Here is a 14,613-nt window from a genome sequence, read left to right as displayed (position 1 = left end):
ACTAAATCTTATTGGTTTTCTACCCAAAATTACATAGGAAATGTTGGGATCTATTTAATAAACACGAGACCAGCAAAAATGGATTTTAAAAAGTCTGGTGATATATCAGGAACAGCAGCATCTAGTGGTCAAAACGTATAAGCAACTTCAGTGACTAATTTCTCTGAACAGGGATGAAAAACATCACCAGATTCACAGGGAATGCATTACATAGTATGGAGAAGCAATACTCCAAGCCTTAACTTCATACTACTTGTCTAACATAGAGAACTGATACTGGTTGTTGGGGTTGGATTGGCATTGGGGTCTGTAGGTAGTTTTTGAAATATAGGGGGAGGGGTGATTCCTCATGTCTTACTCATTGGTAGGAAGAAGTTTGATCCAAATCAGATGTTAGGTACTATATTTATTGAATATTATCTGAATCCTATAAATTAAAATGGCCAATTTGGGTGCTATCTCCAATGGTGGGTGTCATGGCTTGCTGAAATGACATGGAACGACTCTAGAACTGACTACCAAAGACGTTTCAATTTGTGGTTCTACTGCAGTGTATACATAAGAACCACACAGGATTCACTGGTGAGAGCGCTAAGCGGAAGCACTGTTCTGTCTGACTGCTATCACGCAAGGAAGGGGACGGAAGTCTCAGACCTGCTGCCTTTTGATACATCGTTGCAGTGTATGACGGCGGATGGATATGTTCCAACGCTATACAAAGAAAGAGTTCCCAGAATCATCGTCATTGGGAAATTCCAGACAGTTCCCAAAAGCTTGCTAATTGTCCCTTGCATCACCCATTCCCATGGGATTATACATCAAACTGTATTCACAATTATATGACCAATAGTATAACCTATCGTGTAAAAAAAAGCCGTAAAGGCACTTCAGGAAAATGTATGATTAATTGGAACTATTTACATATTGTCACGTAAAGTCCCGCGTATGTACACTGTTCGTAGTTCGACCGTGCGCTGACGTCATCGATTTGCTCCGCTCCTTCCTTTCCTCGGTGGTTGAAGCTGTCTCTGCCGCGTTGTTGTGTCGTTTACTGCTTTCATTTGTGACGAAGATGGCCGCTGGTCCCCTCTCCGCTGTCCCTAACACATCCACGAATAGTGATGGGATCCTTATCGGCGACAGAGTTTATTCTGAAGTTTACCTCACTATCAGCAACTCTCTTATACCAGAGGAAAGGCTTCAGCCAACCCCGTCTATGCTCGATGGCCTCGACCTGCACACGGAGACCGACCTCCGTATCCTGGGTTGCGAGCTAATTCAATCGGCTGGTATTCTTCTACGCTTGCCACAGGTAAACATTCTAAATAAACATCCAGTATCGTCATCTTATGAAAAACACAAGTACTGTAGCGGTTGTTGTTTATCGCATCTTTGTTTATATAACCCGTCAAAATAAGGCCAAGCAAGGCCGGGAAATGGCCAAGGCTAACGTTCGCTCACAGCTAGCTAGGTAACTTATTTATTAGCATGATCTGGTAGACTAATTTGGTAAATTTTTGTCGAATCATAACCGTGTTATTTAGCGCAATTATCAGTTACAAATCTAACTTATTTGAATAAGTAGTTAATTTAAACGTGTGCTGGGCTTACAGCGGGATAACGGCCGTGGGATGACAAGAACAAAATGGCGGATATCTATTTATGAATTCCATTTAAAGTGACAAAACTGTCGTATTAATTTATTGTTCTTTACATTACAGGTGGCAATGGCTACGGGTCAAGTTCTTTTTCATCGTTTTTTCTACTCAAAATCATTTGTCAAACACAGTTTTGAGGTAAGTCAAGTTGTCTTTTTCGGCAAATTAGCAGTACAGCATTAGGTAGTTTAGCATCGGCACCGGGTAGTGCGTGTAGAAAACGTTTACGTTGGCGGCCATATTGTAATTTACAGTAGCGTAACTGGATTGTGGCACGTAACCAGGCCTGTTTTGAAACTATTTCATAGTCATTGCAGCCAGCTAGCTAGCTTGTCACTTTAGGTGACGTAATCGTTGCAACGCCTCAGAGTAATGCTAGTGTTTTGCTAGTTAACCACATCTTGCAACATACTGTAAATCTTTTTATTCTTGTTTCCCCAGATTGTTGCAATGGCCTGTGTCAACTTGGCTTCCAAGATCGAGGAAGCGCCGCGACGATTCAGAGACGTCATCAATGTTTTTCACCATTTAAAACAGAGTCATAGAGGCAAAAGGTAAGCATCCATATAGAAACTATCCTTTGTTTCTGTCGGTCTTAAATCTCTTTTAATTGTACGTTAACCATTTGTGAAAAATGCAAGTATATTCATCTTGCATTATATTAATTAGTAACTATGTTTTAAGTATCTTGTATGATGCTCTGATGTATGAATGTGAAAAAAATGCCCTTTGTTGATCCATGCTCTCTAAACCATACTCTAAAACGTTTCAGTTTCCTCATCTCTGATCAATGGTAGTTACAACATTATATTCACAGCTACATGCATAGACAAGTAGATCAGTGAAAGGTGATACATTAGCACCTCTAACCTAAATAACTGTTGGTTGCCAAGAGAGAGAACTACTAGGCACCAGAAGACAGGACACACTGCTAGACGAGTGTGTCTTTGACCAGAATAATCTGTTCAGTTCCAATTCTAAGGCTGTGGTATTAACTTGGGTTCTCTTTTCCCTTGCAACCAACTAACAGCGACCAGCTACATTTACCAAAGCCTGGGTGATGTGGAATGGTACGTAGAGATGAAGCAGTCGGCATGACAACCATGAGCGAGGTGTCACCCCCCTCCCCTGGGAGACGCCCGTGGTGTGAGTCACTGCGGTGCACTGGGATCGGGGAGGACAGGTTGGCCGCAGGTCCTAGGCTGGGAGCCTTGGACTCCTTTGTCTCAGTCTAAGCTTTTGGTGTTTGTGGACCCTCTGGTAACGTAGCTCAAACACTACATACTGTGTGTACTACAGAGCAACCTCCCTCATTCACCAAATGGCATTCACGGCTTTTACAGAAATATCACTTTTTTTTTTTTTTCCCCCCTTAGAACATTTGTACAATTGTTCACATGCATTAGTTTCCTATCTAGATTTAATATTGAGGGGATGTGATACATTTAAGGGGTGGGTGGGTTGAGTTTTAATGAGAATATATCACCTGTAATTGATGGACATACGCAGGGCTTTCCAGACATAAATTATTATTTTTTTAATTAAGAGGTTTGTTTGGAGGAAACGGTTTATGTCTTGGAAATGGACCATTGTATGCTAAACTGAACCGTCAGGGTTTGGAGTAGATATAACCCATTCCATCTGCTGCCTGACTGCAGCTTGTGTAGTAGCTTGGAAACGTGAACTGTTCATCTCATCCTGGCTAGACTACCACTGAAGTAAGGAAATTAGTAAATACAAACTTGCTTTTGTAAAGACAAAGTAGACTGCCATGACATGCACGTTTTAATAGCAACTTTGGTCATGTTTGTTCTGATAACTATTCCGTTAGAAAATGTATTAAATTCTGACAGGTCTAGTGTCCAGAAGTATTAGCTACAGTCATGTTACCCTCTTGTCATATCAGAGGACTAGATGGGTACGGTCACGTTGCTACCTTGTAATATCAGAGGACTAGATGGGTACGGTCACGTTGCTACCATGTCATATCAGAGGACTAGATGGGTACGGTCACGTTGCTACCATGTCATATCAGAGGACTAGATGGGTACGGTCACGTTGCTACCATGTCATATCAGAGGACTAGATGGGTACGGTCACGTTGCTACCATGTCATATCAGAGGACTAGATGGGTACGGTCATGTTGCTGCCCTGTCATATCAGAGGACTAGATGGGTACGGTAATGTTGCTACCATGTCATATCAGAGGACCATATAAAAATGCTACCTCTCTTGCTTTTCTGATGTGGGGTCCTTAATCTCCTGTAGACTGATCGGCCTGTTTTTGAAGGGATCGTGAAGGGATCGTGAGATCCGTGCTGCGTTAGTGCACTGTCTATTTATTTATCTGAGTCCTTTACATACTTCCTAGTGTAGCACTTTCTGTAATCAGGGTTCACTTGAAAAAGAGATGGCGATCTCAATGTGACTGTGATCTGTTTTTACATACAATATGAGTCTATAGACGGTGATGACCAAAATCCGTTAGTCCATTTTCTTACAAATGGTGTGTTTAAGTACTCGTTTTGTAAGTAGTCGTGATGTAGGCCGCACCTGAAGTATTTTTCTTTCCATAACATGGTGAAAGTGCATGAACGGGTAGTCCAGGTTATTCCATTACAAAGGGAAGAACAGAACGAGTAGTCCAGGTTATTCCATTACAAAGGGAAGAACAGAACGGGTAGTCCAGGTTATTCCATTACAAAGGGAAGAACAGAACGAGTAGTCCAGGTTATTCCATTACAAAGGGAAGAACAGAACGGGTAGTCCAGGTTATTCCATTACAAAGGGAAGAACAGAACGGGTAGTCCAGGTTATTCCATTACAAAGGGAAGAACAGAACGGGTAGTCCAGGTTATTCCATTACAAAGGGAAGAACAGAACGGGTAGTCCAGGTTATTCCATTACAAAGGGAAGAACAGAACGAGTAGTCCAGGTTATTCCATTACAAAGGGAAGAACAGAACGAGTAGTCCATGTTATTCCATTACAAAGGGAAGAACAGAACGGGTAGTCCAGGTTATTCCATTACAAAGGGAAGAACAGAACGGGTAGTCCAGGTTATTCCATTACAAGGGGAAGAACAGAACGGGTAGTCCAGGTTATTCCATTACATGGGGAAGAACAGAACGGGTAGTCCGGGTTATTCCATTACAAGGGGAAGAACAGAACGGGTAGTCCAGGTTATTCCATTACAAGGGGAAGAACAGAACGGGTAGTCCAGGTTATTACCATCTTGTTTGGTGATGTTTCTGTTTATTTCTGTGAAAGCTGTGATGCATGGTGACTTGAGGTAGACATGGATCAGTGTAACTCAAAAGCTTCCACTGAAATCACTGGAGTCAAACCCCCTAAAAAAAACATTTGGACCTGTTGCTTTTAGTTGGTTGAAGGGGGAAAGAGAACCAGTCAATGAAAGCAGAAGGGTGCTTTCTTTCTGTTTTTGAGGGGGGGGAAACATTTTTGGTTATTTTCATTCTTTTTATAAAGCAGGAGTGCAAGTTCATTGATTCTTGATCAGAACTACATTAATACCAAAAACCAAGTGATCAAAGCTGAACGGAGAATCCTGAAGGAGCTGGGCTTCTGTGTACACGTCAAGCACCCGCACAAGGTGAGTCCCAGTTACATCGCTCAGAATACACATACAGTGCAACTGTAGACCCAGCCGGTGCTATTCTTGCTCAGGGCACAGCTACATCTATCTCAACACTAGCATTACGCCAACCTATTAGACTACACTACTACAATTTAAGGCTTTGATAGTTTGTGTGACGCACATGACAGCTGTAGTTGTGGTGTTCTAGAACATTCTCTTCTCAGTACAGCCTGGTGGTTTGCATTCTCCCACACCTGGTGATTGTGAAACCGTGTTGATTATTGCATAATGTCAACTGGTCTTCTTCCAGATCATCGTCATGTACCTGCAAGTCCTGGAATGTGAGAAGAACCAGACTCTGGTCCAGACCGCCTGGTAAGTACATGGCCTGTACCCTAACTAACCCAGTGCCCTACGTCACAAACACCTGCTGTATCTCCCTCTGTAACCTCTATTCTCTGATGGATTCATTAGTGTCTTATTGAGACCTGTTTGTTATCCTCTTGTCCATGCATGGCTATTTCTAGTCTATGATTCTGGTGCCCAGGGAACTCAGTTTAACTTTGTCCTTTCTCTCTACTCTTTGATTAAAGGGTAGTCCATGCTGGTAAGTCTCATAAAGAACCTCTGAAATCTGCTCCTCCAACCACATGACCTCAGGAGCGCCCCCATTGGCTGGCTGCCCTTCTCGGAGACAGCCAATCCAGTGAGAGCTCTCTGCCGAGATTCACTGAAGGGGGCGGGCCTTTCCCAACTGCCAGCATCGTCTTGTTTTCTCTTGGGGGTGTCCAGAAGGATTTGTATTTTGGGGGTTTTGCTTCCTAGGTTAAAGTTGTATCATTTTTTTCCTAGATAGCTATATAGATAACTATTGCATTCTACTTATATATTTTTTCTAGTTTACTTGCTCTAGATTTGAAGTACATATCCTGAAGTATTTTTTTTTTTTTGACTCAACCATTTTCTGGATATGCCTTTTTGATTCAGTAGTTAAAGTGTACTGTTGAACTGTCTATTTGATTTTCCCAAACTGACGTGGTCTCCAGACATGTCTTACAGGCTGATCCTGCTCAGGCTTTGTCTCCAAGGACCTGTCTCGCCACCCATCAATATCCAATGGCCACTTTTTGCAGTAATCTATCAGTAGTCCACCAGTCCAAAGTTCAAACCCTCAGCAAGTCTAGGGAAGCCTGTTCTGGGGGACCCCTGTGTGAGCTGGTTTTTTGAATAATGTTTAATTGATCTGAAATCATATGACGAGACAACTTTTATTTAACTAGGCGAGTCAGTTAAGAACAAATTATTATACCCTGGCCAAAGCCTCCCTTAACACGGACAACGCTGGGCCAATTGTGCGCCGCCCTATGCCAGTCACATTCCAGGACTGGCTTGGAATGGCTAAATGTAGTCGGACTAATCAGAGAAGCCCAGTTTAGATTTCAATGTGTTTCTTTTTTTGTTCTCAGTAAAGATAGGTTTTGCATATCAGCCCCAGCTTCCATTAACTTCTTAGGGCTGCAATCTCGTTAACGGGATCGATATGACAACAGCCAGTGAAAGTGCAGGGCGCCAAATTCAAAACAACAGAAATCTCATAATTAAAATTCCTCAAACATGCATGTATCTTATTTATTTTTACCTTTATTTAACTAGGCAAGTCAGTTAAGAACAAATTCTTATTTTCAATGACGGCCTAGGAACAGTGGGTTAACTGCCTGTTCAGGGGCAGAACAACAGATTTTTACCTTGTCAGCTCGGGGGTTTGTGCTTGCAACCTTCCGGTTACTAGTCCAACGCTCTAACCACTAGGCTACCCTGCCGCCCCGTCATACCGTTTTTGAAGGTAATCTTGTTGTTAATCCCACCACAGTGTCCGATTTCAAATAGGCTTTACAGCGAAAGCACCACAAACGATTGTTGGGTCACCACCAACTCACAGAAAAACACAGCCATTTTTCCAGCCAAAGAGGAGTCACAAAAAGCACAAATAGAGAAAATGTATCACTAACCTTTGATCTTCATCAGATGATACTCATAGGACTTCATGTTACACAATACATGTATGTTTTGTTTGATAAAGTTCATATTTATATTTTTTTAAATCTCGGTATACATTTGGTTCACTAGTTCCAAAAACATCCGGTGATATTGCAGAGAGCCCCGTCGTTTTACGGAAATACTCATTATAAATGTCAATGAAAATACAATTGTTAGACATGGAAATATAGATATACCGCTCCTTAATTGCAACCGCTGTGTCACATTTCAAATAAACTACGGAAAAAGCAAACTAAATGATCTGCCATGTTGGAGTCAACAGAAATCAGAAATAACTTTATAAATATCCCCTTACCTTTGATCTTCAATGCACTCCCAGGAATCCCAGTTCCACATTAAATGTTTGATTTAGTTCGATAATGTCCATTATTTATGTCCAAGTAGCTACTTTTGTTGGGGCGTTTAGTACACAAATCCAAATGCTCGTCCAGCCGAACATCAGAAAACTTCCAAAAGTTATATTACAGGTTCCTTGAAACATTTCAAACTAAGTATAGAATCAATCTTTAGGATGTTTTTATCATAAATCTTCAATAATGTTCCATCTGGAGAATTCCATTGTCTGTAGAAAAGCAATGGAACGCAGGTCGCTATCATGTGAAATGCTCATGACCAGGACCTGGCTCTCTGCCAGACCACTGACTCAAACCGCTCTCATCCGTCCCCACATCACAGTAGAAGCCTCATTCAAGTTTCTGAAGACGGTTGACATCTAGTGGAAGCCTTAGGAAGTGCAACATAACCAACATCCCACTGTGTATTCAATAGGTGCTGGGTTGAAAATTGTCCGACCTCAGATTTCCCACTTCCTTGTTTGGATTTCTGTTATACTCACAGACATCATTCAAACAGTTTTAGAAACTTCTGAGTGTTTTCTATCCAATATTAATATGCATATATTAGCAACTGGGACTGAGGAGCAGGCCGTTTACTCTGGGCACCTTTCATTCAAGCTACTCAATACTGCCCCTGCAGCCATAAGAAGTTCAACCCTGAAGGGGACACGTTTTGAGTGGGTTGGGGTTCTACCAGCAGTGTTCTGTCACACCCCCCTCCCCCCTCATCTTTCTGTTTCAGTTTGTCTGTCTGACTGCTCGCTAGATGGCATAACCATCAATCAGAAATGTCCATTGTCTGTCGGTGAGATGTTTCCATGTCTTGCCTGAGCTATAGCTTTATCAGGGTCGCTGAAACTCCGACTACTACCCTGTTACCCGACATAACAGCATTGTGTAGGCCTTTTGATGGGAGTTCAAGTTGAAAGCTACTTAGAGATATCTTAACTAGAGTGCAGCATGCCATCCCATCCCACAGCTCTAGTCTGACCTGTCCAATCTCATCCTTGAGCTGTGGTTAAGGGAAACTTCCATCTCTCCTCTCAGCCAAGAGATGAGTTGTTGCCTCTATGGCTGCGACCTACTAAAGGGCTGCATCATATCTCTGATCACCTCCATCTCGGTCTGCTCTGCATTCACCTTCAGTTTGCATGTGCACTTTCCAAAGACATTTGAATAGTAGGACGCATGTCCACCTCTGAAATAGGACTTGAGCGGTTTTCATTTCTTTTGGACGTCCTATTGTTACGGTAAGGAGCTGTGGGCTCTAGCCCCGTCTGCACTGTCCTGTGTACAAGCTTTCATCTGTGACGCTGCATGTCCAGCTCAACACCAACATGGATGCACCTGAGAGAGAGAGAGAGAGAGAGAGGTAGCAGGACAAAGATAAACTAGTCTCCATACCATTAGCCTGTTACTATTTCAGACAAATCTGTCTTTTATTGGCGTGGTCACCAACTGTGGTCCTCTAGAGCTACAGTTTGCAGGCTTTTGTTTCACCCGAGCACTAACACACGGTTCAAGTATTTAATGGTCAAGCTGGAACAAACCTGCACCCCTGTAGCTGTCGAGAACCAGCTGGTGACTGTCCAGACCACTGATATGGGCTGTTTGGGAGGAGATGGTGCTATGTTTCTGTATGTTGCTTGTGTCTTGTAGGAACTACATGAATGACAGCCTCAGGACCAATGTGTTTGTGAGGTTCCAAGCTGAAACTATCGCCTGTGCCTGCATCTACCTGGCTGCCAGAGCTCTGCAGGTACCGTTGGATTGGTCTTCTCCCCATCTCTAGTCTTCCACTTTTCCCCCAACATCTCTCCTGTAACAGGATGAGTCTCTTAACCAGTGTTCCCTACCCATCCCATTTTTATTTTATTTAACTAGGCAAGTCAGTTAAGATCAAATTCTTATTTTCAATGATGGCCTAGGAACAGTGGGTTAACTGCCTGTTAAGGGGGGGCAGAACAACATATTTTTACCTTGTCAGCTCAGGGATTCGATCTTGCAACTTTTCGGTTACTAATCCAATGTTTACCATCATTAACTAAGTGCTGTGTGTCTGTAGATGCCTCTCCCATCCAGACCTCACTGGTACCTGCTGTTTGGAGCCACAGAGGAGGAGATCAAGGATATCTGTATCACCACCCTCAAACTGTACACCAGGAAGAAGGTACATATCATCCCCCCGAACCTTCTAGCAACCCTGCTGTATAACATAATCCACCACACAGTACGTTCTTAACCCCTCTCTGTCACACTCTCGACCAGCCGGACTATGACCACCTGGAGAAGGAAGTGGAGAAGAGGAAGATGTCTCTGCAGGAGGCCAAGCTGAAGGCTAAAGGGCTGAACCCTGATGGGACCCCAGCTCTGTCCAACCTGGGAGGCTTCTCACCTGGATCCAAACCCTGTGAGTTTACTTTACCATAGCTGTCAATTTAAAGCCTGAGTTGACCATAGCTGTCAATTTAAAGCCTGAGTTGACCATAGCTGTCAATTTAAAGCCTGAGTTGACCATAGCTGTCCAATTTAAAGCCTGAGTTGACCATAGCTGTCCAATTTAAATAAGTGGTCAAGTCATCATAGATAAGTACTTAAAAATATATATATTTTTATTTCATTAACACAGTAGTACAATAATATTCAATTTCTAAACTGGGACCACCCGGTCTAAAGACATGTTATGTGTTACCCAGGTTCTCCCAACGTAGTGAAGGTGGAGGACAAATCGCCCAACCCCCAGGTTCTCAAACCTGTAAAGAAAGAGCCAGACAGCAGAGCCCAGGGCTCCAAGAGCCCACACAACGGGTGAGCGACACACACACAGCTCTTTAACTACTCAACACAGCAGGGCCTTTGGTTCTGGAGGAAAAGGGCTTTATTTTCCCATTTTAAACAGACACCCCTAATGGAACGTTTCATCTCTCCTTTCTCTCTGTCAGGCTGAGGAAGGAGGCTAAGATTGGGAGAAACAGCAGGAGTAGGAGTGGATCTCGTTCCGGAACTCGCTCGCGATCACGCTCCCCACGCAGACAGTAAGACTTTAGTACTTCATTCATTGTCTGCTTTACTGCGATACTTTACAGCCAGTTTACTGCGGCACTTTACAGCCAGTTTACTGTGGTACTTTACAGCCAGTTTACTGTGGTACTTTACAGCCAGTTTACTGCGGTACTTTACAGCCAGTTTACTGCGGTACTTTACAGCCAGTTTACTGTGGTACTTTACAGCCAGTTTACTGTGGTACTTTACAGCCAGTTTACTGTGGTACTTTACAGCCAGTTTACTGTGGTACTTTACAGCCAGTTTACTGTGGTACTTTACAGCCAGTTTACTGTGGTACTTTACAGCCAGTTTACTGCGGTACTTTACAGCCAGTTTACTGTGGTACTTTACAGCCAGTTTACTGTGGTACTTTACAGCCAGTTTACTGCGGCACTTTACAGCCAGTTTACTGTGGTACTTTACAGCCAGTTTACTGTGGTACTTTACAGCCAGTTTACTGTGGTACTTTACAGCCAGTTTACTGTGGTACTTTACAGCCAGTTTACTGCGGTACTTTACAGCCGGTACTTTACTGCGGTACTTTACAGCCGGTACTTTACAAGCGGTACTTTACAGCCGGTATTTTACTGCGGTACTTTACGGCCGGTACTTTACAAGCGGTATTTTACTGCGGTACTTTACAGCCGGTTATTTTACAACCAGTGTCACACTCATGTAGTAATATTCAACTGGAGTCTTAACTCTTTTCTTTACTCTCCAGTTACAACAGCCGGCGAAGTCGTTCTGGGACCTACAGTTCTCGTTCTCGCAGTCGGTCTCACAGCCGCAGCCCCTCACCCCGACGCCATCCGTCCTCCCCCCTCCTCCTCCCACACCTCAAGCCAAAGCCCGGCCACCATGGCAACATCGACCCCAAGCCATCGAGTCGTCATAGCAGCAGCGGCGGAGGGGCTCACAAGAGGAAGAGGTCAAGGTCGCGCTCTGCCAGCAAAGGAGAGAGGGAACGGGAGAGGGGGAGGGAGCGGGACAGAGACCGCAGCACGTCAGACCTCTCTTCGGCCAAGAAGCACAAGCACGAGAGAGGTGGGGCTGGGGGAGGACATCACCGTGGAGACAGGAGGGAGCGGTCCAGGTCGTACGAACGAGAAAGGGCGCGCACCCACAAGACCAAACGCCATAGTAGCAGCAGTGGTGGACACTCAGGGCACGGACGCCATCGCCGCTGAACCAGGGGCAGGAGTCCCCTCCACTCCTTAATGCAGTTTTGTGTTCTGCTTTACCACAATCCTCCTTTTCAAACCTGTTTTAATTGACATGTAAATGCTGGACTTGGAGACAACATTTACAGTGTAAAGATGGTTAAAACTGCTGATTTAGTGACAACGCTTTGATTTATAAAAGCGACTCTTCAGTGGAAGAAGGAATGAATGCGTGTACTACAAAATAATAATTCAGGAAAGACCTCAAGACTTTGTGGACTGAAGGAAGTGACTACCGGGTTCTGTTTGTTTTATCTAAAGCAGTGTTCTCTGTACAGATTGCAAAGGACTACTGGGCTCTAGAAACAAGCTTTATCTTTTTACAGCTGAATGCAGACTCTTGATTTCAGAACCTTTTTAGGATCGTGGTGAATTTGTTACACTGGTTTTTAGTCTGCACGTGTTCATGTCTGATTTTTACTTAATTAAAAAAAAAAGAAAAAGAATGACAATTTGACTCCACTTCTCTTTTGTAACACTGGACTACAGGTCATGAAAAGCTGCAATCTGCTGTAGGTGGTGTTCACACAGGGAGTCCAATTCTGATCTTGTTCCTCTAATTGGTCTTCTGACCAATGAGATCAGCTCTGAGGTGATTGGTCAAAAGTAGGGATGACTCAACTACATTTTTGTACGATACCAATATCCAATATTGTCTTTGCCGAAACCCCCCCGCCCAATTCCCATATTATTATTATTTTATTGTGGCCTTTTATGCCTTCTAGTACAGTTAAATAGTTGACACAGACTAAAGTTATTTTGACATTTACATGTCCCCATCACCAATAAAACATGATCAAAACTTATTTATTTCACTTGCTGTTTTGTTCATTCACAACCAGAATTTCATCATACATGTCAAGCAGTGAGGTTTCAGCTCTCTGTCCGCGGCCTCTTCCTCGTTGCGCACTGTCACTGTGTCCATTTCCATCTTGTCCAGCTTTGTAAGGTTTCATGTAAATCCTGTCTGCATCAAGGTAGCGGTCCTTGTACCCAGCATGGTGGCGACACAAAGGCTCAGAGAGAATGCCACCGAATCGCTTGTTCACAGCCTCTAACAGAGTTTCAACCGTACGGTATGTCGGCAGTTTTGTTGAGCAGGTGTTTCACTACCGTGCCAAGAAGCCATCACTTCTACTGTAGACGCTGTTGAGCTCATTTCTTGAGTCAGTTGTTCGAATGGAGCGTGTTCATGTTTCAAACATGTTCTCAAATGCCATTTCAATGGCAGCAGCGGTTTGAGAATCAGCACATTCTTGGGCAATACGGCTTTCCTCAGTACGAGATCCTTGTTGACCCACTGTGCTGTCAGAAGACTAGGCATGCTCATTTGTCCAAATGTCAGTCTTGAAGCTAATATAGCAGAGACGCTCATAGATGTAGGTTTCAACAATACTGTGTAACTCCGGTAGAACAACATCTGAAAAATAGCACCTACTTGTTGCTGTTTTTCTGTGTAGCGCTGTGTTTTTCGTGGCATTACTACTACCTACGTTTATATAGGTGTGCACGTCAGCTTTGACAACGGTTTTGCACATCGATTCCGATATCGTGCATCCCTAGGCAAAAGCCCAATTTAGTGGAAAAATATCAGAAATTGGTCAGCTTGTATGAATGGGGCCTGTTTAAACACAGGCCAAGTCCTCAGCCCCCAGCTTGGCATGACAACTATCTCTTTATGTCGAGCAGGCCTCCTCTACTGGCAGCTAGGACTGCTGTCTTCATGATCCAAGTGTGAAAAGCTGCCCTTCACATTCTGGTAATGTTATCTGTTATCACATAATCGTTCTGCTAATCATCAGGCATTGCTACCATTTTAACATTGGAAGTCATTGCTCCTCTAGGGTAAATACTTTTCATTGAATTGATATATTAAAACCCAGTGTGATACCCCAGAGCTGTGTAATTCCAAACCTGCATATTATGCCTTATTACTCTGCAGAGTGTATAGGTAAGTGATACGGGTAGATAACATCAACTTCCTGTTAAACAATGTTTGGCCTGTGTTATCATGTTACAAAATACGGATTGTGTAATGTAGTTTGTCAAGTGTTCTGATGAGCATGCATTATGTTTCGCCACAAGAGGGCGGTATACCACCCTGCACCCCACTGCTGGTTTGCCTCTGCAGCTCTAAGCATGGTTGGTTCTGGTCAGTCCCTGGATGGGAGACCAGATTCTGATGGAAGTGGTGTTGGATGGCCAGCAGGAGGCACTCTTTCCTCTGGTATAATATATATATAATAAAATATATATCCCAATGCCCCAGGGCAGTGAGTGGGGACATTGCCCTTTGTACGGTGCCCTCTTTCGGATAGGATGTTAAACAGGTGGCCTGACTGGACACCATAGTCTAAGCTTATGACTACTGTTGAACAGAATACTACCAGGTGGATAATTTCTGTTTGTGCTATCTCTTTTTTTAAAACAACCATGCGTTAGTGTTTAAGGAAAGAAAACACACGTATAGGAAAGTTTGCTCGAACTACATTCCTAATGTATGCCTGAATTTCCACTGGAAGGGTACTCAAGATAATGCGCTGTATGCCTCTGGCAGTATATTCCAGTATGTGATCAAGAACCTAACTCTGCAACACGTTGTGAAATCTCACATTTCCAGACTAAAGGTTTTCTTATGAGCAAGCTTAGAACGACCGATACATTCCAGCACTCTAGAACCCCACAGCGAGGGAGCAGAT

The 14,613-nt window shown here is 43.4% G+C and overlaps 1 protein-coding gene across 2 annotated transcripts; it reads left to right on the top strand.

Moving 5' to 3' along the window:
- The first annotated feature begins 979 nt into the window (after positions 1-979).
- Positions 980-12,366, top strand: LOC100136245 (cyclin L1). 2 transcript variants are annotated; one of them, XM_021586897.2, is made up of 11 exons: positions 980-1,312; positions 1,722-1,796; positions 2,100-2,212; positions 5,151-5,271; positions 5,567-5,631; positions 9,309-9,408; positions 9,715-9,819; positions 9,918-10,059; positions 10,346-10,457; positions 10,592-10,684; positions 11,416-12,366. In XM_021586897.2, exons 1-11 carry the CDS (start codon positions 1,073-1,075, stop codon positions 11,879-11,881), a joined length of 1,632 nt encoding a protein of 543 aa, XP_021442572.1. In that variant the 5' UTR covers positions 980-1,072; the 3' UTR covers positions 11,882-12,366.
- The last annotated feature ends 2,247 nt before the right edge of the window (positions 12,367-14,613 follow it).

The sequence above is a fragment of the Oncorhynchus mykiss genome, chromosome 27 (genome assembly GCF_013265735.2).
Source record: "Oncorhynchus mykiss isolate Arlee chromosome 27, USDA_OmykA_1.1, whole genome shotgun sequence".
In the NCBI taxonomy this organism is placed as follows: domain Eukaryota; kingdom Metazoa; phylum Chordata; class Actinopteri; order Salmoniformes; family Salmonidae; genus Oncorhynchus; species Oncorhynchus mykiss.
The sequence above is the reverse complement of the archived record's forward strand: the minus strand, read 5'-3'. Positions and strand labels throughout refer to the sequence as shown.